The 23,638-nt window shown below is 41.4% G+C and overlaps 1 protein-coding gene across 1 annotated transcript; it reads right to left on the bottom strand.

The window, feature by feature from the left end:
* Window positions 1-6,643: 6,643 nt before the first annotated feature.
* rab11al (RAB11a, member RAS oncogene family, like) lies at window positions 6,644-22,122 on the bottom strand. The gene is made up of 5 exons (XM_047598989.1): window positions 21,784-22,122; window positions 15,192-15,387; window positions 13,601-13,794; window positions 11,752-11,832; window positions 6,644-8,545 (listed from the first exon to the last, which is right to left on the bottom strand). Exons 1-5 carry the CDS (start codon window positions 21,821-21,823, stop codon window positions 8,406-8,408), a joined length of 651 nt encoding a protein of 216 aa, XP_047454945.1. The 5' UTR covers window positions 21,824-22,122; the 3' UTR covers window positions 6,644-8,405.
* Window positions 22,123-23,638: the final 1,516 nt, after the last annotated feature.

Below are 23,638 nucleotides of genomic sequence, written 5' to 3'. Positions count from 1 at the left end.
CCACCGCGCTTTTTATATTGTCTTTCGCGTGGTCATCTGGCCGCAGCGACGTGGGGATGAGAAGCGGCGTTTACGCTGTAAATAAGAAGCAGCCGAGAGGAGAAAAAACTGTTTCACTGAATCAGCAGCAGATTAAAATAGTTGACTCTGTAAAATACAGAATCTTGGTAATAATCCTCCTCGGTCCCCGTCCCCACTGCTAACGGCATTATGTGTGTGAGCTGTGCGGGGGCCGGCTGTGCCCCCCCCCTCGCCCCCCCTGTAATTAGCCAGGCTGTACAGGAGCAGGTGTTTCGTGGCTCACTGTGGCTGTGACCCCGGGTTGGAGGTCTCGCCTAGCCCTCCTTTTTCTTTCTCTCCTTTCTTTGGGAGTGGCTTTTATGTCCCCCCCCCCCACCCTCCCCTCCACCCTCCTCCCCCCTCCCTCCTCCCTCCTCCCTCCGCTTACAGTGGGACCGTTTTGCTTTCCGAGGCGTCATTGTCTGGGCCCGGTAGCGGCGTGGGGCTGGGGAGGGAGGGAGGGAGCTCGGACACGGCCCGGAACCGCTCATTCATAATTAGGCAAATGGGCTGGTCCAGGTGCGGACCGTGTGGTGGTGGTGGTGTGGGGGGGCGGGGGGGGGGACTCTGGAGCTGTGTGAAGGGGTGAGACGGGGGTCCCACAGCGAGAGCCCCCTTTCCTTCCAACACCACCACCACCACCACCACCACTACAAGAAGCTGCACAGAGAGGAGGGTGGACGGTTTGGGGTCGGGGGGGGGGGGGGGCTGGATGCAGCTGGGGCAAATAGGACCCCCGTCCTCCCCTCTCCTCCCCTCCCCTCCCCTCCCCTTTCTCCTTCTCCTTTTCTGCTGCTCTGAGCCGTTCCTACTGGGGAGAAGGGGTTGGTGTTGGTGGGATGGTGGGTGCCGGGGGGGGGGGGGGGGGGCGGGGGGGTCCTCCTTTGTCCCAAAACACACAGACACACAAAATTTGAAAGACCCTTCGCTGGATCTGCCAACGCCTGTGAAATAAGGAGGGAAGAGAGAGCGAGGGAGGGGGGGACATGGGGTCTTAGTGGAGAAATAAATTATCTGCACTTATCAGGATTCACCTGTTTTTGCCATAAACCGTTTCCAGATGATGAAAACGCACTGAAACAAACTGAAATTATCAACCTTTACCTCCGCCTCCCACCGTATGGGACATCCTGCAGATATGCCCCTACAACCGGTGGACACCCCCCACCCTCTCGTCCCTCTCGCCCCCCCCCCTCTTTTTTTTGCGTTGAGCCTCCAGAATGAAATCAGACAATTGTAATTGACAGGAAAGCAGAGGAAACGCCCCATTTAACCAGCACTCATGCTGAATCAAATTACACACCCTCTGCGTCTGCCTTAGCCCCAGCCTGGGGATTTCAGAGGGCTGGAGGAGGGAGGGGGGGATTAAAGCTGTTGAATGATGATGCCAGTGTGAGGGGTGGGGGGGTCATTCTGGGTTGGAAGAGAAGAAACGGTTGCAGATCTTCCAGTTCTATCGATCAGGTCTTTTGGTTTTGAGTCAAACGTGGGACATGAGTAGTAGTAGTAGTAGTAGTATTAGTGGTAGTAGTAGTAGTAGTGGGGACGGGGAGGGGGGGGGGGGTTGCAGATCGTGGCTTCGGGCCACACATGCAAAAACAAACAAACAAATTAATAAATAGAAAGAAACAGAAAGATAAATAAATCAAAAAGCAGACCAGTCGTTTTACGCTGTGGGCTGCAGGGTGGGGGGGGCGTGTGTAGGGGGGTGGAGGGGTTCACTCTGAAATCTATCAGATGTTAACAAATAAAGGAGAGTTAGGGTTTTTATGGAAGGAGAAATTGCACAGCGGTTTGGCCGAAGCTTTTTGAGCGTGGAGGCAGAACGACTCTGTCCTCTGAACTTAGTATTTTTGCCATTTTGTTTTCTGCCTTAATCTTTTTTTTAATTTTATTTTATTAAATCTCGCCGCGACTTTGGCACACAAGGTAGCAACGTTGGCCTTTTTGATATATAGCACCGCTCCGTTGAAAAAAACGACAAAAAAAAAAACGACAAAAAAAAAAACTACTTTTAAAGTACTTATTTTTGGAATAAAAAAAAAGATAAAGAATGTGAATCAAACTGCTCGGGCGAAGGATTAAAGAGGGATTCAAGAAATTAGGCTCTAGTAAGTAAATACATGAAAAAAAAAAAAGAAAGAAAAAAGAAGCACCTTATTACAAAACACGTGCATTTGATTAATACCAAACCGACCACTGATGGTGAAACACGTCTCCTGGGATTTGAAAGACATGCACATAAGGATTCCCTATCATTTTTTACTTTCTTTCTGTGTGCGTACGGTGGTTCCTGTTCTTCTTGATGCTACAGTAGTTTACTAGCTGCCATTTTTGGGAGACCTCTCATCCATTCAGTCGATGCCGTTGACTTTAGTTTTTTAAGTTTTGCACTGGTTTAATGAAGAGAGAGGTGCTTGTTGGAGATGCTCCCGGTTTAGACGCTGTATAAGTTAACGAGTATTGTACTTTTATGGGAAGAAGCACTCTATGTAAATACAGTATGTGTCTGGGTGACGAGCGTCCGGACAGAGGCCCGGCTTGTAGTGAGCTTTTTGGTTATTTTCTACCAGCTGAAAGTGTCGACGTTCTAGCAAACGGAGTTTCAAAAATGAGTAAATCTTTTATATATGCGTCCCATCATCCCTTCGACTTATAATGATAGTATATTAGATAGATCCATACGTGTAAGAAATATTATTTAAACTGATTAAACTTAGTATTTCATCCAAATATATAGATGAAAAATTAACCAGACACTATAAACCGTAATATTGAATAGCCTTTTATGATGCCGCTGATGTATAAATCCAGTCTCAAATAAAAAAAAAAATAAGAAATCTCAAATGACTAGTACGTGTAATAGCCTGAGCCCTAATGAATAAGTCAGTTTCTATGTATATCAGGATGGAAAGCAATAAATAGGACAATACTGGGACATAAACACAGGAGCCTGCTTCTTTGAATAATATTTTATGGAGAAATCGACCTTGATTACGAGGGAAACGCCATCACGTCTCTTGCCTCAAATTCATTATGGATTAATGTCGGCGTGAGGAGCCAGAGGTGGAACGGATCAGAGCCGCTTCAGGACCAAGACTCGTTCTTGTTGTGTTCATCAGGGTCTTTTGATTCATTTTCAGCATCGGTCGAGACAAACTTCAGGATTCTCGTGCTTCTCTCGGGCCGAGCGTAAACCAGAGCTGGAGCTGGTGACTTATTCTTATGACGGGCTGATGTCTTGAGGGCTTTGGTCACGGAAAAAAAAACAAAAAAAAAAACGATACACGGCGCGACGCCACGGGTTCGGTTTACAGATTTGATCCGTTTGTGAGACTTTTTCATCTGTATTATTTAGAAAGTTTAAATACATAAATACATAAGAAGGTCAAGACACAGCCAAAGAACAAAACCACGAGGAGAGCTAACTTATCTTAGCATCTGAAACCAGAAATAATCTCAGAGCTGCAATCATTCACCCCCCCACCCCCTAAAAAAGTCTAATTAATCAAATATCTGTGAAAATAGAAGCATATCGTGTTTCAGTGTTGAAGATTAATACAAGAGAGTCTCACTTAAAGCACATCCGGGCACTTCCTCAGTATTTGCTTTGAATAGTTTCTGGGTTTAATTGTTGTTTTTTTTTTTAAAAAACTCCCTCGGATTTAAACAAGGTGTAAGAAAAGCCTTTAAGGATTTCACCCAGAGCCACTAACCTTTACGTTTAAGTGCATGTTAGTAAAAATATAGAACAGTAGGTTAAGATTTATCAAAAGTAAATGAATACAGATTTCATCAGCCTGATACCTGAAGTGTATAAAAAAAGCTTTAAGACCTTTAAAGTGAACATTGGTTTAAAAAAATCGTATATTTACCGTGTAGTTTAACGAACTGATGCATAGTTTAATTCCTAAGAGTAAAAGGTGTAAGTTTCATTTGTCCGAGCGCACCCAAACACTTTTTTTTTTTCGGATTCAACGGAAAAGCGAAAGAAGGGAGGGAGGGGGGGCGGTGGAGGTGGAGGCGGAGGTGGAGGTGGTGATGTGGGGGGGGAGGGAGGTAGGGAGGGAGGGGGAGGGCCGAGGGGGGAGGGGGCGGCGAGATTCACGGTGACATTTGATTCGTTAAGTTCTTGTTAGTATTATTTACAATATTGTATTAAGCTTACTATTATAGTAATGGTAGAAACTGTTGATGTTTTTTCTTCTCTTGATATGAAAAAGGTCTTTATGCATTTATGTAGAAATCCCTTTTTAAGGAGTGATAGGAAATCCTTATTTTCAATGGATGCACTTAAGCAATTGTACCAACCTGTTTTAAATCACACATTGAGCAAGCAATGCATTTGAATGTAAAGAAAAAAGAAAGAAAAAGTAAAAAAAAAAAAAAAAAAAAAAAAAAAGACCACTCGACTTAATGCACTCCTTACGCTTATTGTTTCGTCGATTTTACAAGTGAGCTTTAAGTTTTTTCTTTGGGAAAGAATTTGCGACAGGTTTTCAGCGTAGACTATATTTGAGTTCTTCCACATACATTTATAGAAAGTAACTTAAAATGAATAAAAAAAAAAAAACATATTACAGTTTCTCAAATCTATTTTGCTAACATGGGTTATTATTTCATAGAAAGCAGAGGAAAAAAAAAAGTCAGTATCTGGATGTTATTTATGAGAATAAAAAAAAAAAAAAAATGAAGCAACATATTTATGAGTAACCTCGAGACATTTTGTTTTTTAATTAAAATTACCAGAAGTTAATATATTTCTAAACACAGGGAAGTCAGTTTCTACTAATACGTAAAAATGAGAAAAGTTTAGAAGTTTTATTTATGGAGGTTATGGACGCTCGCCTTTTTTCCCCAAACACGTGGAGTAAAGAGCGGCTCATAGCTTAAAATTTTAACTTCAGACGTGCACCCCCGTCAACACCGGTGTGTTCACAATGGAATAATTACAGAAAATAATATAATATTTTTTAGAATTTGGAGATATTTTAGTCACAGAGCATCAATTTTGTGCCTCGATTATATATTTTTCCTGCATCAGCATTCTTTGTGCAGTGCTGCTTGCTGTAACCCCCCCTTTTCCAGCTCCCCCCCCCATATCCCCCCATTCTCTCCCCCCTCAACTAACCCCATGTTACTGACTGAAACGCATTACTCATTTCCTCTGTAATCTAAACTTTTACTTATCAAAAACTTTAATAGAAAAAAAAACTGTAAACGCTTGGGATGAATGAGGCAGCCGTGGGCCCTCTCGCCAATGACGAGGCCCCCCCACACACACATATAACTTGTACACACTCTCATTCATACATTTTTCTACATCTGCTACTCAAGACGGTTTGACGTGGACGGAGCGTAATTAATCAGCTCGGAAAACGACTTTTTTTTTTTTGGGTGGAGGCAACAACAACGACAACAACAACAACAACCGGGCACCGTGTAGTAGATCTATGTAACTAGACGCACACATATACACTGAACGGATTCATTACAGTACTAGTTTGCATGTATGTTGTATGGTCACTTAGACGGGGGAAACGGCGCGGGCCAACGCGCCGGCCGCCCGCCCGCCCGCCTGCGTCCGGCCTCGTTTGGGGGTTTGGGCCGTTTCTCCTCTGTAGATTTTCATAGTTGGAGTCTCTTTGGAAAGTTGAGTTTGGAGCCAGACGGAGGACGACCACTTCAGTCCCCACATCCACGAGTTCGGGGGGTTTTTTTTCGGTGGTGCATTCAAGACAAGTAGGAAAAAAAAAAAAAACTTGACAAAAAACACTATGATGGCACATTTTCTGCTGCATGTAAAGGGAAACGCTGGGGACTGAAGCGGCGAAACTCGCTGGTGAAACTCAACCTTTTTTTTCCAAAGAGGCCGATACAGTCTGACAGTCTGTCTTTGGTAGCGTTTCCAATTTTTCCAGCACAGTAGAGGTGTTTCATACCGGTCTAATAGTGGTTGTAGTGCATTAGTTCTTGGGCCAGCATCACCTGGCGTTAGTTTCTGGTTTCTCTGTGAACAGTGAAGGAGGGTTGCCGCTGTGGCTTGCTCTCCGTGGCTGACCGTCAAACTTTGATGGATGGAAAAAAAAAAAATGAAAAAAATAATAATAAAGAAGTCTTTGAACTCTGTTACAGTGTGCCATGCCCCTTAACAGGGCATGTGATATTGCAGGTTTATTTCTTATAGCACATGTTTTTTTGTGAATTACATTTTTTGGAGACATTTTTATTATTATTATTATTATTATTATTATTATTGTATCTGCGCCATGTTAGTTCTGGTTCTTTGTTATTTTTCCAAGATTCAAGATGTATTGTAAATGTTTCTAATAAAACAAAAAATGAAAAGATTTCCAACTTTGTGGCTAATCCGATCTTTGCGAGAGATTTGAATTAATATCTTATGTTACATAACGAGCTGTTTTATAATATAATTTGTTATATAATATGGCTGTGTCAATACTCCCTGATTAGCAATCGTGCTAAATTAACGAGCGGTTAAATTAATTCCACCAGATTGACTCGTGGAGTCGACTCCTTTATTGTTTTAAAGCGTTCTGAAGAGACACGAGTGGAGACGGGCTAAAACAAACGAGATTTATTTATTTATACAGATGCAGTCCAAATGAACATATATATATATATATATATATATATATATTAGAATAAATGTTTAAAAAGCCCTAACCTACACCATCCAGCTGTGAAGTCGATAGATGTTGATGTGGAAACACATCAGCAGGATAAACACCATCTGTGTCCATAACCTTTGGATTTAATCAAGCCACTCCTAACTCTACTGTCCTCTCTCCCTTTGCTCATCTATTAAACGATTAGACACTAACGAACCCAACCCTGGCTCCTGAATACACCCCCCCCACCCGTCACCCCTCCCCTCCCCTCCCTTCCCCTCCCCTCCCCTCCACAGGAAATAAAGACAAGTGAAAGCGAGGGCAGACCTCGGGGAGATCCCAGAAGACAGAGTCCTGTTCCAGTTAGATGCAGCGTAGAGAGACGTAGGGGAGTAGGTGAGCAGGCAGTGGAGGATTTCATTTACAGTAAAACAAGCCATCTCGGGTACATCAGAGACCACAGGGGCAGGGCAGGGCTGAGTGCCCGCACTACCTCATCCCCTGAAATATTATCCATCCATCCCAGCTAGCAGGCAGCAGCAGCAGCGGCGGCGGCAGCACAGGGTCGTCCACGCGTTTAAACCGATTCCCTAATGTCTCCCAGAGCGCCCGAACTTTGAGGGCGGGGGGGCGAAAGAAAGGGTCATCAGCCGATGCCGAAGCCACCGTCCCGCCGACGCGCGAGCCAGTTTAACCCGTCCGCTAAGTGAGGGCGGCTATCCCGCCACGCTTAGAGCTGATGCTGTGCAAAGCTTGCAGGAGCATGACTCATCTGTGGAGCACAAAGTGTGCACAGAGCAGGAAAGCTGCTCCAAACAAAGATCAAAAGCAATCAAAAAAGAAATTGCACGTCGCTGTTGGGGAGGGATGTTATTGCTCCGAGAGGCCGGCTGGAACAACAGCTTGATCCAACCAGCCACCAACAAATTCCAGCATGTGCATTTAGGAAAAACGACTCGAGGCCGTGCCCCCTCCATTAGCGAGGAACACTCGGCTCCTTAGACACGGACGAAAGCGAAAAAGCATCAAAAACAAGAAGAAGAAGGAGAAAGGAAATCAGAGTGAAAAATCTAAACCCTTTGGCCAAACAAGGCCTTCATCTAGTGTTCAATAAATATTGTGAGGGACATAACTTTCTAAATATTCTAAAAAAAAAAAACAGAAAATAAATGGGAAGGACAGTGGTGACAGAAGGTTTCAGGTTCAGTCTCTTGAAAGTGGATTTTTTTTTTTTTATTTTATTTTATGGGCCGATATCGTAGGAGTGGTGGAAACCGAGAGGAAACTTTTACTAGCCTGTAAAACAGAGCCGTCAAAGTAGAGAAACAGAGACAAGAACCAAAAGGGGGAGCTCATAATGTGCTCAAATATCTGAGGAGGCGGTAAATAAATTCTCTTTCAATGAAGCGGCCTTTTTATCTGACCTGTTTTCTGTCCACTGACACTAATCCTCCCTCAGCACATGTCCTGTCTGTTTAAACTTCTTCACCATCCTCCCTCCCTCTCCTCTTCGTACCATGTGTGTGTGTGTTTCCTTCACCAGACGACAAGACAAATCAAACCCGGCACAGGTGTCCTCGTGTGAATCCCTCTACCTGTCTGTCCTCTTTTCCCCTGTCTCTCCATCTGTCTGTCCTGTCCTGTCCTGTCCTGCGTCTATCTGGCTGTTTCTCCGTGGGCCTGGAGGTGAAGGAGGAACTCGGTGGTAAAGTCTCAGTTGGTTTGGCAGCAGCCGCTCTTATTGGACGAGCTCTGGGTGGGCTCGACCGTGATGGGCACCACGTTGGAGGCCGGAGAGAAGTCCGAGTCGCTGCGTCCCGTCATCTGCCGCTGGGACACGATGTTGTAGATGGCTGCACGGAGGAGAGGCAGAAAAGAGGGGAGGGAACGAGTTACGTGGAGATGCCGATAAGTCGGGCCAACACTGGGACATATTGTGATAAGGACAAGCAGCATGTGCAAAACTGAACAACAACTGTTCTATCCAGACTCCTGGCAGCGGCGGGGGATTCTTTCCATCCTAAACTGGCATCGTTATGTCATGTGGCAGAATCGAGACTCTAATTTAGGCATTCCCCACGACTGCTGCAAAGAGCAACACAGTTTACATCAAGTGTGCAATAACTGCCCACCAGGGACGGCTGCTGTTAGTGGGCGAACAGGGCACGAACAGGGCAGAGGTCAGTGACACATGCTAACAAACCCTGGTTAGTGCAGAAACACATCTAACGCAGATATGACTGAAAATTTACCTTTTTCCTCTATAGTGCAGAGTTGATTGTCACAGATTTTTCTTAATATTTCTCAGTAGTTGCTCTGTTGAGTCTGAAGTTTAACTGTTATTGTAACCACACAGTTCATCTTTTTGTGGAAGTAAACGATAAAATGCCTAATTTCTCATTTTGTACCCGTTTTCTAACCATTGCTACTCGTTTCATATTTGTAAGATACACAAATTTGACCACGTGTGAACACATTATACACACAAATATCTCAGCTGTGGGTTTTTTTGATACTTCTTCTTTTCATGCAGCTTCAGTATTTATATTGTATGAATCTGTACAATCGTGTGAACATTTTAATAACCATCTGCCAAAAATGCTCAGTTTGCAGCGCACGCTATTAATGTATATTAAAAATAAATGACATTTAATCGTGATTAATCATATTTTTTTAGTGTGGAAGTCAAAGGTTTAAAGTGCAGCCTACTGAGTGTAAAATAGCATTACGCTTGTTTCTTTTCATACTGTGATATTTTATTCTACTGTCTCAGGTACAAACTGCAGAATCTTTTCATTCAGTAAATTTGAGAAGTTGAAAATGTTCCTTGATTTGGGGTCACAGCTCATCATTAAGTCGAGTCCTGAACCCAGACCAGGTAAGAAGAACCACTTAAAAAAGTGAAGTGTACCTGTAAATCACGTTATACAGTATTATGCACATGTTTGCCCACCCACCTAATTTCACCAGCAGCCTCCCACTCTACACCCATGGAAAGAGAGATTCATCACAGAAGAATTGTCCAATAACCTCCTGAGACCCTGCGTCCTCATGTGGGGACATTAAGTTTTAACTTGTTTATTCTTATTTACTTTTCTAGATTGATATGACGAGAAAATGTAACAAATTCTACCAACAGAAACAAGCTACAACGACGCTAATTATCAAGCACTCGTTCGAGGACGTGGGAATTTCATTGTTTTCATTCTGATTTTGCACAGTCATGTTCAGGGACTGAAATAAATACTTTTATTATTTCTTAATTAGTTGTGACGTTATTGACTGTATACAGTAAAATAACCAGTGTCCACATATGAGGACATTATTATTTATTTATTTTTTTTAAAAATCAAGTTGTTCCAACCTGTTCAAACATGATGCTTCGTTTTTTAACCCAAATACTTCTGGGTCTTCAACAGGGGGTCCGTGACCCCTGGAGGGGGGGTCACATTTCCTATGGTTGATTTGGCATTTTTTATATATTTTTTATTATTTTCCCCCCACAAATAAATGTCTTTATTTTAGTAAAGAGATAAGAGAGAGTTTAATACTGAATGCAAAATGATATATTTATAAGTGGCACTAGGCTGAGTTTAACATAGAACACGTGTAGCAGACGGGGGGGGGGGGGGTCTCTACTTAATCTCTGATCAGTTTGGGTCCTTGGCCTGATGAACGTTGAAGACTCCTGCCTTAGAGAAATTAAAAATGCATGGCAAACAACAGGAGGTTAAACGTGATAATAATCTGCTTTTTTTTATTTATCTATCCCAAGTGTCTTTTTTTTTTTTTTATTTCGTTGTAGCCGTCGTCTGATCATCCGAGAGCACAACTAGTGTGAACACCTCCCCTGGATTACTGTTGCATGCTGCTGCTGCTGCTGCTGCTTTAACTCTAAACTACAGCCAGATGTGGAACAAACAGTCCTGAAATAAAATTTAAAAGAAAAAAAAAGTGCAGATGAAGCAAGAAGGTTTTAAAAAGAAAACAAGACTCCTGGCGCTGATGGGACTTGTCAGGTGGTTAACTATGACTCAGTACAAAGCCTGCACAGATAGAGACCCACCAGGACAGTAACTCTCTCTGCCCTTTCCATCTGGATCTGCTCTGCTCCACTAGGTCCACAGTTCAGTCCTTATTGGCTGGCTAATGCCCTGCTAGCACCCCCTTCCCCCCCTTAATGAGCCAATTAGCAGCGTTAACTCAATGGGGCTCGTTGGTTTCAAGTTATTACGAATTAGAAATTCACTGATAAAGCTGTGGCGAGAGCAGAATGTCTCAAACGGGCCCCAGCAGAGGCGTCGATGAATTCAACGTGGGGCAGAAGCAGAATATGAAAGGAAGAAGAAGAAGAAGGAGGGGAAGAAAAAAAAAATAAAATCCAAGTGCCACATACTTGCAGAATGATAGCCCTTGGGGCAATTACAGCAGAAGCACCACTCACTGCTGGATTGTCCCTCCAGGGGTTGACTGAGTCACAACAATTGCTTTTTTCTCGTTGTTATCAAATCTCCCACATAAAACGCACTTGTTAGTGTGACCAGAGGCCTCCTGGGGAATCTCGCTCATAGACATTTACTTAGGAAAACAGTGTCAGAACAGTGTTGAGTTTCCCCTCTCGAACGAGCGGATACGTCTGGTGCAGCGGGGCAGAGTGGAATTTAAACCGGTGGTGGGTAGTTTTTCTGGTGATTGGTCATCTCCATAGCAGCTCTCAGGACTGATTGGCTGAGTGGGCTTTCCATGCGCCAATTATTCATGTTTTTGACCTTAGAAAAGACTCGGGAGTTCCAGCAGCACATCAGGGATGGAAGCCGACAGCACATTAGATGGATTTTGCTGCCATCTAGTGGCAGAGGCGAAACGCCCGAACCAATAAACCCTCGCAGACGGATCAATATATGCACACATACATAAACAAATGCTGTTGAATGGAGTCAGAGCTTTATTATAATTCCCCTTACGGAATTAGACTCGTTTTGAATGTTGAATATTAAAAAAAAAAATAAGAAACGCAGTTCAGGAAATAGCAGATTCATAACATGAATGTGAAAGTCACCTGTGAGGATCGTCTGGAAAGCCAGCTCCACGTTAGAGGAGTCCAGCGCTGACGTCTCCAGGAAAGACAAGCCGTGCTTCTCTGTGAAACAACAAGACGTAACACGTTAAAAGGCCGGAGCTGGTTCAGTTGTTATAACGACACAGAGCTGAGCTGCATTGTGCTGCCGCTGATGTAACATGTTTTTCTGCATAAACGTGTTCACTGCACGATTCTCACAGTTAAACGCAGATTTTTTTTGACGTCATTCAAACTGACAACCTTTTTCTTTAGTTATGGAACATTTAGTTTTTATTCTTTATCTTATTTAATTTAGTTCTTAGGACTAATTTGTACGTTGTGAGTTGTTGCTGTGGAATCTGTACATGATGTACGTGACTAATAATAAACCTTGAATCCTTGCATGACTGTGTGACTGTGTATCAGCCCCCTGCTCTGCTGTTTACTGCAATATACATCTATCAGCCATAACATTATGACTAATACTGTGTAACTTTGAGGTGAGGCTCCTCTGTGGATCATCCCACACATACTTGATCAGTTTGGGATCTAGAGAATTTAGAGGTCAGGTCAACACCTCATGCTGTTATTCAGTTTTTTGTTTTTTTTTGTTTTTGGTCTAAGTCTTCTCCTGTTCTTCTCCGGTCATAATGTTATGGCTGATTGGTGTATATTTATAATCTAGAAGTGCCAGAATGTCTCTTGTATAAAAAGGCTTTTAACAAACAGTAAGAACTAGAACAGTTTATATTTTTATATTGACGTGTTACTTCAGTGAATATATGTTTGTTGTATGATTATAATTCACTTAGTTTATAAGATAGTTTCTAAATTAATTTTTTTTAAAAAGAAAGAAAGAAAATCTGGTGATCCAGCTACTAAATATTACATCTGAATTAATCACTATAGGAATTCTAATTGAAATGAAAAGAAATTAAATTTTAATTACAGGACATTTGACAAGACTGTAGAATATATAATTTACAGATAAATTATAAATTAGTAAAAGTAATATTCAGCGATGACAAGATTAGATCCCAGATTATTTTCTGGACATGTTTACTGAATTACTAACATTAGACGCTTTCTGTACACACACGAATGTATGAATCTATGAATCTATGTCTGTTAATCCTGGAGGAGAGACTCAAGAAGGAGAAGACGAAGAAGAAGAAGACGAAGAAGAAGAAGAAGAAGAAGAATTGCACAAGTTTTCAAGAACAAACACGATAACAGTTGATTATAAAAACATTCAGGATGATGCGGTGATGAAATCATTAATCCTCATCAATCAGACTGGGCTCATTTCATGTTGTGTTATTTCAAAGAACCTTTTACACGTCAACACAATAACCTTAATGTGAACCAGGTTTTATAGAAGACAACCGGTTTAGAAAAAGAAATGCTAACAGGTGAAAATGTTGTTTATCAACCAACAGCAACATGGCTCAGCAGGTGTTTGTGTGTTTGTCCTTCTTACACTGTTACAGAGTCATTTACAAGTCAAAGCAGCAGCATTAGAATGAGACGATAAAGTCAAGGTCAGGAGCGAACACGGCTCAGACGCTTCCTATATATGTGCTTTACGTTGTGAAAGAACGGGTCAAGATAAATGGAATTATAGGCTCTTTTTTCTAGCTGAACACATTTAAGCTGAGCTCATTTAAATAAACCGTATTACAGTATCACAGTGCAAACATTGCTAAACATGGGCGTTACCACTGGGAAGGTGTGTGCAATCAAAGGCAGAGTTAAGAGGGGATTAAAAAAAAAAACTACTATGCAAACTCGTGTTTTTATCCCTACAGAGTCCCAGAGGATCTGCATGAAACTTTTAGGTTGACGGTACCTGCGAACGCCTTGGCCTCGTCCGTGGGCACCGCCCTGAGGTGGCGTAGGTCGCTCTTGTTGCCCACCAGCATGATGACGATGTTGCTGTCCGCGTGGTCCTGCAGCTCCTTCAGCCAGCGCTCTGCGTTTTCATACGTCAGGTGTTTGGCGATGTCATAAACCAGGAGCGCTCCCACGGCTCCACGGTAGTACCTGGAACAACACGGGAGCAAAACGAGATGAGCGTCCAGTCACAGCCTGTTGATTTTATTCAGGAGGCTTCGTGGGAGCGCGGGGGCCTCGGCTCTGACACAAAAGAAATTAAAGTGTGAAGCTGAAACAACGGCACGCAGACCTCGCGACGCAGATGAACCCTGACTAAATTAAAGGCCCGACTCAGGCTGCTGCCTCTTTCCTGTCGGTTCACGCTGCTGCAAACACTGCTGCACAAAGGACTCATGAATGTTTGGAGAGGAACTGGATTGAGGAAGCTGTGATTACTAAGAACACTTCCTGCCCCCACGGAAAAAAAACGGTGCATTTTGTGGGTTTAATCACATCTGATACTCTGATACTATTTTAGGAAGGAGAAAGCAATAATCATGAACCTAAAAACTGTCTAAATTATGTATAAAGTAAATAAAAATCTACATCCAGTCGATATGAACTAATAAGGTACAAACATGTGAAACGAAGATGTAAATTAAATGTCAATTAAAGGAGCTAATCTATGGAATAATTTAGATTAAGAAATGAAAACATGTAAAACATTTAATCTCAAAAACATTATTATTAATAAATAAATAAATAAATGAATGTGCTCATGAACTGTTCACTGGATGCAGAATTTACTCTGTGGATAATGTTCATTTAAAAAGGGCAAAATGAGACGACACCTTCAGCCTCCACCTTTTCAGTTCATTTGTTTCTGTGAATCATACTTTAACAGAAAAAGAAAGTTGTTGTTGTTTATGAACATGCATAAACAATGTTGTTTACTGATGTGTGTACTTGACTGAAACAAACCCACAATAAAATAATTTGCTGCACGTCCATTCATCCTACAAATGTGCAAAACCTAAACATCGCAATAAAAACCAGGTAATGGAAACAAATACATCTGGAAAAACCTCTCAAATATCTGAAGCTAAAACACTTTTACTCTCTCATGAGGTGATTTTTCAGATGGATCGACAGAAAAGTTAATTGCAAAGTGCAATGGAAACACTTTTGCTTTGCATCTACTGATCACCAGCATAACTGGGGATGATGCAGGAGGTCATGTGACCAGTTCATTTGAAGTCAATCTTCCTCAAAGTGACGAGAATTTAGGAGAATTATGGGATATTGCGTAAAGACAAGTTAAAGCTCAGTCATAAAATGCCTTTCAATGGAAACACTTACAAAACGCAAATGTACTTTATCGAACTTTCAGAATTATTGCTTTTATTTTGAGAAAACTACAGTGGAAACACAGCGAGTGTGAGGCTATAAACTGGATTCATAGACGGAGGAGAGTGTTTAATAACCTACTATAACAAAGTGTTTTATATGAATCTATGTGTTGCGTCTGCAGGTGTGAGAGGACGAGTCTCCGGGGGCGAACTCACGCCGAGGTGATGGCTCGGTAGCGCTCCTGTCCGGCCGTGTCCCAGATCTGAGCCTTCACCGTCTTGCCCTCCACCTGGATGCTGCGCGTGGCGAACTCCACCCCGATGGTGCTCTTGCTCTCCAGGTTGAACTCGTTGCGGGTGAAGCGGGACAGAAGGTTACTCTTCCCTACGCCCGAATCTCCGATCAGCACCACTGTGAGAGACGGGACAAAGAGGAACAATGAGCACAGTCACCGTTCAGGAAACACTCATTTATCAGACATGTAGAAAGCACATTACTGCACGATTTAATCAAACACACGGGAGATCGTTGCCTCAACCGTCGGTTAAAGTGAATAAAATAATTATTTTTAATTAAATTAGGGCTCGTTTCTGTTGTGACGCTCAGTGTGGCTCCGAGCCAAAGCAGCAGAAACTCAGGGGACTCCCACCGAGCATCACAGACTCCTCCTCTTTCCAGGAACAACGTGCAGACTTGAAAGAGACATGAATGAAACCAGAGATTCACTGCAGACGAACACGACCAGTCAAAAAGTTTCAGAACAGCGGTTTCCTCTGCTATAGTTTCATCCTACAGTAACGTTATAGAAGCTGGACCAGAACCACCTCAGGGTAAAAACTAGATGGAAAGCTTATAAAACACGGAGTGAACCGTGGCCCAGTCTCTAGACTTTAACCCCGTGGCCTGACACACATTTCTGGGAAGAACTCTCTGAAAAATAATGATTTCCATTTTAGAAAGAATGAATGTCAGACAAAGATGGAAGATATTTTGGATTATATGTTGATTCCATGATTAATTTTTTTTATCTTCAGTCATTTATTTGTTCCGTGCTTTCATTTCAGAGTAAAATGAGACATTAAACTGTATAAAAAGGAGAGAAATACCGGAGTGACTGGTGGCGTACGTCCTTCAGTGGGGCCGGTGTTTGACTGAAGGGCACTGCTGCCTGAGTAACATGTCCCCAGTGTCAATAATCTAAACTAAATAAGGGCAAATTCAGATTTATACAACAACGGCTGCAGACTAGGAACAATCTGTGTTATTTTTCACTCTCCTCCACTGCAAAAAAAGGAATTTCAAGAAAGAAAAAGATCCTTCTATCAAAGAAAAACAAGAACTTTGTGCTTATTTTAAGAATTTTTGTGACAGATTTTTTTTCTTTATACAAGAAGATCTGATTGAATATGAGAATACTCTGCTTCTTGCTAGTCAGGCTGCTTTTGCAGTGTTTGTTTGTTTGCATGTGGACGAGACGAAGCTCCTCACTCACTGTGGACATAAGGACGATTTAGAGACGAAGACATTTGAGTCAACATCTACGAGTGAAAAATAATAAAAATCCATCAGTAAGAGAGAAAACTCGGGTGTTTTCTCCAACACCTGCTGAAGAAGCAGAATGTGAACTTAAAGAAATGTTTAAGTTGTTCTGCACAGAGAAGATGTTTCCTGAAAACTAACACAACTCTAATATCGTTATAGGAACTCGTTACCAGCTCAAACTGTATCAGTGTTAATTCATTCAAGAAGCAAAGAAGATCTTTTATTCAACCAATCGTGCATTGCAAATTCATAATCCATCCACTTCCATGATATTTAATTCCATCTTCTCCAATTCTTTTTCTTTACTAGCTGTTCTTAGAATTAGTTTATTTCATTTGTTGTTTATGCTGAATGTTTGTCATTTAGGAGGGTCACATGAAAAGCCCCTATGGGTTTTTTTGTGGTTCTTCCTGCGTATTTTACCAACCAAAGCACAAAGATCTACCAAACATCCCAACGGTGACTACGGCTGGAGAGAGACTGGATGACTTAAAATCAGCATCTTCCAGGACTGAATAAAAATAAAAAATGACATGAAAGAGCCACAAAGATCCGCAGCTTCTTCAAATGTCCAAACAGCGACGTGGCTCCAAAATTCTCCAGAAAGATTCTCTGAAACATAACCAGGAGTTAAACGGACTCAGGCGAGACGCCGCGGTGGTTCGTCCATCTTTAAACTCTCTCCTGCCACTTCATTAGGTACAGCAGCGAGGACTAAATCACCCTCCATGACTGCAATGTTCAGTGGATGGTGGTGATTCACCATCTTCTGGGAGGATGTGGTTTAACTAGTATTTAAAGTGGTTCTGTTATTTAGTCGCGGCCACTGACTAAAAATGTCAAAATAATAGGAACAAGTGTCGGTGCAACACAATTCAATTGTTCAACAAACTGCAGCCACAACATATGAATCAATGAACCTTCACATAGATTCAGTGCGTGTCTGTTGTGTTTGTGTTTATTTTCACTAGTGCACTAAACAAAGCAGCTGCTGGTTTTTCATTGTTCGTATGACCCCGTCTTTTAAGCTCAACATCAAATCACGGCCTCTGCTGGATCTTCTCTAAAAATCTACTTCCACAATTGTCAAAGGTGAGTCAGCACAACAGCTCCTGTTAGGAAACAGGAACTTCTTTGAGGAATGTTGAAATGGTATTAACCAACCGGCTGCTTCGTTTGCTCTCCCGTTGGGCTAAAACTTATCATAGCGTAACAGCAGAAACGAGTACAAACATGTCCACATTTCCTCGGGGGTTCGGTTTGACGGCTTCAGACTCACGGACACGATGACAATACAAAAAAAACGTAACACAGTCACACTGCGTTCTCCATTTCATCTGACACAAAGGATCCTGGGCGGAGGACAAAAATCATTATGCAATCCTTTCTAGGTCTAGTGCCATCAGACAGGTAATGTCATAGCTGCATCACACACCCACTCCCTCACCCATTGTTGAGTTTGAATTCTTCGGCTAAAAAAGATCCGTCATCCCTCTATTATACTATAATATCCTGCACCCAGTGATGCGGCCGTGGCTGTAGGAACGGAGGAAAGAATAAGAATCTGAGAGTCTATCTATCACATCTGTGAGATTAACTAATGCACCGATACTTCCTGAGTCGCCAGCGACGAATGGAATAAAAGATCAGCATTACACGTCCGAATGTGACATTAAAGCAGTGGCAGAGGGAGGCTGCGTAAAAGAGATTCCTTCATCATTTCAGCTCTTTAAAGTGCTGAATTTATAGAATTAAAAGCATCACTGAGACTGAAAACATTTGGAAATGATATATATTATTATCATTAACACATTGAAATATCTAATCACGATTAATTGCAGGGCTCCCGTAGTTAAAGTGCAATTAATTGCGCATTATTTCAACATTTCAAATGTTTTATGAAGCTATATTTTACTCATAACAACACGAGAGTGGGTTCATTTGCAGCTTTATGCAAATATATGTTAATATGATTGGATCAAACCAACACGATGACAAACACTGAACACAGGAAACTGTTTTCCAGGTGTCTCTGAAGCAGGTTATCAGGCTGAAGTGGTAAATTGGTTTACACTGAAAGTGAATGCAGGTTATCCTGCTCTCGTTCTTCTGGGACTTGTATTTCTGCCTCCACGGCCTAAAATGAAAACACAGTAGCATCAGCAGCTCCATCAGCGATTACAAACTAACGCTGAATACCAGAACCAGGGACGTCCTGATGGGTATCAGGGGCGTTCCAGGCATTTTTCTTTGTTAAATTATCAGATCAGATCGGTATCAGGCTTCAGCCGAGCCTGATCTGATGCAGTCAGTTATTTTAGCCGCGCTGTAAACTGTAGTTCATCATTCAATAGCACCTTCAACCCCCAAAACAACAACAACAACAAGCACAGAACGCTGCATTTAAACTGCTGAGACCCGGCGTCCTCATACGGGGACATGAGGTTTTAGGTTTGTGGCAGCTTCTTTTTCTGCTTCATTTAGACCTATTGTCCTCATAAGTGGACGTTTTAACCTGCCATCTAGTAGTGGCAAAGGGTCAATACGCTAGTCGGCGTAAATCTGTGTTTAAGCGGATTCGTTCTGCATCAGATTACGTGACAAAAGTGAATAAAGTGTAAAACTTCATCACATTCTATGGTGGCGAATCATTTATTTATGCTCTTTAACTTCTCTAGTTTAATATAACACAAAGATTTAACAAATTCTATCAGCATTAATGAGCAAGTACTCGTTCGAGGACATTGGGACTTTATTATTTGCAATCACTGTTTTTGCTCAGATTTTTTGGGCTTTTTTTTTATTATTCAAAAACGACTTCCTGTTCGAAGATGATGTTTGGTTTTTATGCTTCTTAGGCCCTAGATAGATATTAGAAAATGCACTAAAAACAAAAGCTCAGGTCTCAGGATGTTAAACGAAGGAAATATTTTAGATGACCAGGACATTTTTGGAGTAGATTCTGGAGCATATGAAGAAAATAACAATTTGTTCATTTTAAAATCACATCGGCTGAAACTTAAAATACAGGGATTGAATCAGAAGGTCTCACACAGGTAAGATTTAGAGCAAGGTTGTTACATTCACCACATGTATAAACTGGAAGGTCAGTATCTGTCCACTTAATTCACATAGTTTGGTGGTGAAACGTGCAGTTAAATCAAAAAGAAAAGAAGTCGTGGGAGGACCAGAGGTGGTTTAACAGGACGGAGGGGGAGATGACTTCCTGTGCCGATGCCTCCACCGGTTAGGAAAAAAAAAAAAAAATCTCATGTGACTCAGGGAGAGCTCGCCCAACTTGACTCATGCGACCCAACTGCTCTGTTGAGATTGTGAGAACAAAAGGAGAGGCCCAGAGCGCAGAGCTTTCCTGGTGCGAGCTGCAGACCGAGCGGCAGCCGATACCTTATCAGTGTCCTTGCGCCGCGCCACATGATTCAGATAAATTTGCTATTTGATCACCAGAAACCATGTCGCTGTGCGGGAGTCGATGAGGGAGTAAATCTCGTCTTCTCCGTGGCCTCACACACACACACACACACACACACACACACTCTTCATGCAGGTATTTCCAGTTTGACCACACATGCTTGTTTGGAGTTCTATATTTGAACAGACCGTGAGCGTTTCAGTTCCCCTGGATCTACGACAAACTATAAACTTCTGTTTTCAGCACATTGTGGTGAAATACCTGGTCACCGAGCAAACGCTCTGATATCTGTAAATGAATGAGGCTCCTGAATGTGAGAATAATGTTCATTAAAAACAATAAAACACCTTCAAAAAGCATATTCATGTGGCGTAATGGTTTTGTTTTGTGATAATTCTCAGGTGCTTTAAGAGACAGTTTTCAAATATTATTGAAGATGCATGTTTTTAAATTAATAATTCGTACACGTGCAAAACTGAGGGTCAAACTATGAGGAAGGAAAGTCAACGTTAACAAAACTCTCTCCTGAGGGAGGGAAGACATTTTGTGCCAACGTTTAGAACAGATTTTACTTTTTATTATCGCTTTATAGTTATTTACATGTTTGGTCTTCTTCATTGAATGAATTATTATCATTCTCATACTGAGTCTGAGACCTCAAACAATGAGGAAGTAGAGTCAAAGTCGACTCTTGAGATTCCTCTTCCTCTTAGGATGGGAAGACATTTGTGTGCCAATGTATGCAACAGATTTTTACAGTTTCTTCAAGTTTACGTGATAGTAGGGTGAATATCTGAGAAGTTTAGGGGGTTGGACAAAGCAGGGTGTCTAAAGATGAGTTTATTTATTATTGCTAAATGTTATTTCCATGTTTTTCTGAATACTGAAATGAGAAAATGTACATTAATGTTCTCATCCATGCTGCTTAGGGACCCCACACAATGAGGAAGTGAAGACAATCTTATCACAGCACTCAAGAGTCCTCGTCTTACATCATTATTACAGTTTCTGCACGTTTAGGAACTTTTCTGAGCTAAGAAAATACACATTATATGGGGGAAAAATGATTATTATCATTCTCACACTGAGTCTAAGGGACCCCAAATAATGAGGAGGTGAAGTCACAGTCCATAAAAACACTAATGAGTCCTTCTCTTAGGACGGGACGATATTTCGTGCCGATGTAAAGCACAAATTTGAGAGTTTTTTCGAGTCTTTTAATGGTCACTTCTATTATTTTGGGAGCTTTTCTGCACACTGAGATGAGAAAATACACATGATAAGGTAAACAATGGGCATCTGAGGGTCCCCAAACAACCAGGAAGTGAAGTCACTGCCAATAAAACACCAAAAACTAAAACTTACACTCATTTTAAGTCACGTTTGTGTCAATGTGCTGCAGAATATTTACAGTTTCTTCCCTGCGGTTGTAGAGATAAAGCCTCTAGTGCATCGAGATGGATGCTTCTTTTTAAGGAATTAGTCAAGTAGTGTCATTTTAAGCCTTTAAATACTCGCAAACTGTTTGTCCTGTGAGGAAGATGGAGGCTGTGGAGAGTTTGTGACCGGTGCTGCATTCCCACATGATTGCATCATCGGCCGGAGAGATGCTGCTCCTTCATTAAGCTCCCTTCTCCCTGCCCCTTCCTCTGCTTTAGTCCTGAATACGCGAAGCTTGTTTTTGGTGTAGTCACATCTGAGAGCAGGTGCCTCCTTCCTCCTTCCTCCTCCTCCTCCTCCACCATCGCGTTGCCAGGCGGCATCAAATGACACTTCGCTCCCAGGTGAAGCGGACATGTAGCTTAAAGCAGCCCGAGGGTAAAACCGACACTCACCTTTGAACAGGTAGTCATACTCGTCCTCTCTGTTGCTCATAGCTTCGTCTCTCCGGCCACTGTTTACTCGAACAAACTTCTGGCGTAGTCGCTCACTTCGACGTCCGACGGTTCTGGCGAAAAAAAACGGCGACTTCTGCTTCGCTCGGGCGACACCACCGCAAAGACTACTACTTAAATACTAATAATTATCATAATAATAGTAATAGTGATAAGAAAAATAATAATAAACCGCAGCTGGAAGATGAACTGCAGCGATAAATACTACCGGCTTGAAAAGTTTGGGCTCGTCTTCCTCACCCTCTGTCACTTGCCATTACCAAGGCTGCGGCGTGACGTCACCTCCGTAGCCCCGCCCCACGTCCGTTCCTACTGGTCAATGGCTGATCGACACCTGTCACGGTCGCTGGTCTGATTGGTCCGCTGGGTGGATGACGTCTGTGGCCCAGCAGCTTCAACAGGTAACATTAAAAAAAAAAAAAAAGAGAAAGCTTCAGCGTTTCCGGTGAATATAAATAATAATAATAATAATCTTAACAATAATAAAATAAAGATAAAAAAAGCGATGACAACAGGGTTAAAATAAAAAAATAATAATAAAAAATCATAAAATTAGAAAAATAAGAAATAAAAAGTGATGACAACCGGGATAAAAAAAAGAAAAAAAAGATGACAACAGGTTTAAAATAAAAAAAAAGAATAAATACATATATAAAATTTTAAAAATTAAAAAAGTGATGACGATAGAGTTAAAATAAAAAAATAAAAAATCTAATTTGGAAAAAAAAAAAAAAGTTAGCTGGTCGACTCCAATGCCGAGGTCACCAGGAACAAAATGCCTTTCTTTTCTATGTAACACAAATAAAATATGCAAATTAGTAGTAGTAGTATTTTTATTCAGCCGCGGTACAATAAATACAGATAGTATAAACATGTAAATGACAGTGACTGGACAGGGTCAGGCAGAAGCAAAGAACGCTTATAAGAGTCTAACCTACACTCTAAGCAATTTAAGCTACCTTTCAAAAAAGATAAATCATTCACGTAATTAGCTCCACCTCCACTTTTCTTTTCCCATTCTGTTAAATTGAGTCACATGTTTCTGAAAAATAAAATAAAAAATAAAACTGGGTTAACCGGGATAAAATAAAAATATAAAAGTATGTATCCTGTATGTTCTACTGTGAAACTGAGATTTATTAATATTTTTATTAAAAAATAAATACAGACAGCAACATGTTCTGTCAATACAAGCCCTTGGTTTCTTTTTTTTTCTGTATATACAGCATATAATCCTATTTATTTCCAAGGTAGTGTGATTAAAATTTAATCCTGCTAATATTTATAGCCAAAAATTACTGATGGATTTTGTGATACTGGCACAGCTTTGTTTCATATGTGAGAATCTGGATATATTTACATGAAAAATTAAGAAAGAAAGCAATGTTTTTATTTCAAAGGAAGGTTTTTTTTGTTGTTTTTTTTACAGTACATGCTCCCATTTATTTCTGTTGTTAACTTCATTAGGTCCACTCGTGAAAATGAATGTATTTATTTTAATATCTACCAGCCCCGTATGAGGATGCTGTTAAACTGGATTGAATCAAACACTGAAGCGTTTCAGGTATTTAGCCTAGCCTACTGACTACAATGAGGTGCCACATTAATGGAAACATGGTTCAACACAACACAATTAAATAGTCCAAACAACCACGGCTTCTAACATCTTTGTTTGAGCAAAATGTGGCATTTAAAGATGATCATGTCTGATTTAGAGATATGAAAACTGACATTTCACTTTCTTTTGTCTTTGTTTTATAGTAATGTTCATGGTTTTTCATCTCCTTCAATGAAT

Source organism: Mugil cephalus, chromosome 11, assembly GCF_022458985.1.
Source record: "Mugil cephalus isolate CIBA_MC_2020 chromosome 11, CIBA_Mcephalus_1.1, whole genome shotgun sequence".
In the NCBI taxonomy this organism is placed as follows: domain Eukaryota; kingdom Metazoa; phylum Chordata; class Actinopteri; order Mugiliformes; family Mugilidae; genus Mugil; species Mugil cephalus.
Note: the sequence above shows the minus strand (reverse complement) of the source record. Positions and strands in the feature narration are given on the sequence as shown.

Excerpts from the sequence above, each read along its gene's own strand:
- rab11al (XM_047598989.1), bottom strand. The coding sequence starts at position 21,823 with ATGAGCAACAGAGAGGACGAGTATGACTACCTGTTCAAAG. Across the intron at positions 15,388-21,783 it reads GTATGACTACCTGTTCAAAG|TGGTGCTGATCGGAGATTCG; the intron begins GTGAGTGTCGGT and ends CGTCTCTCACAG. Across the intron at positions 8,546-11,751 it reads TTTCCAGACGATCCTCACAG|CCATCTACAACATCGTGTCC; the intron begins GTGACTTTCACA and ends TCCTCCGTGCAG.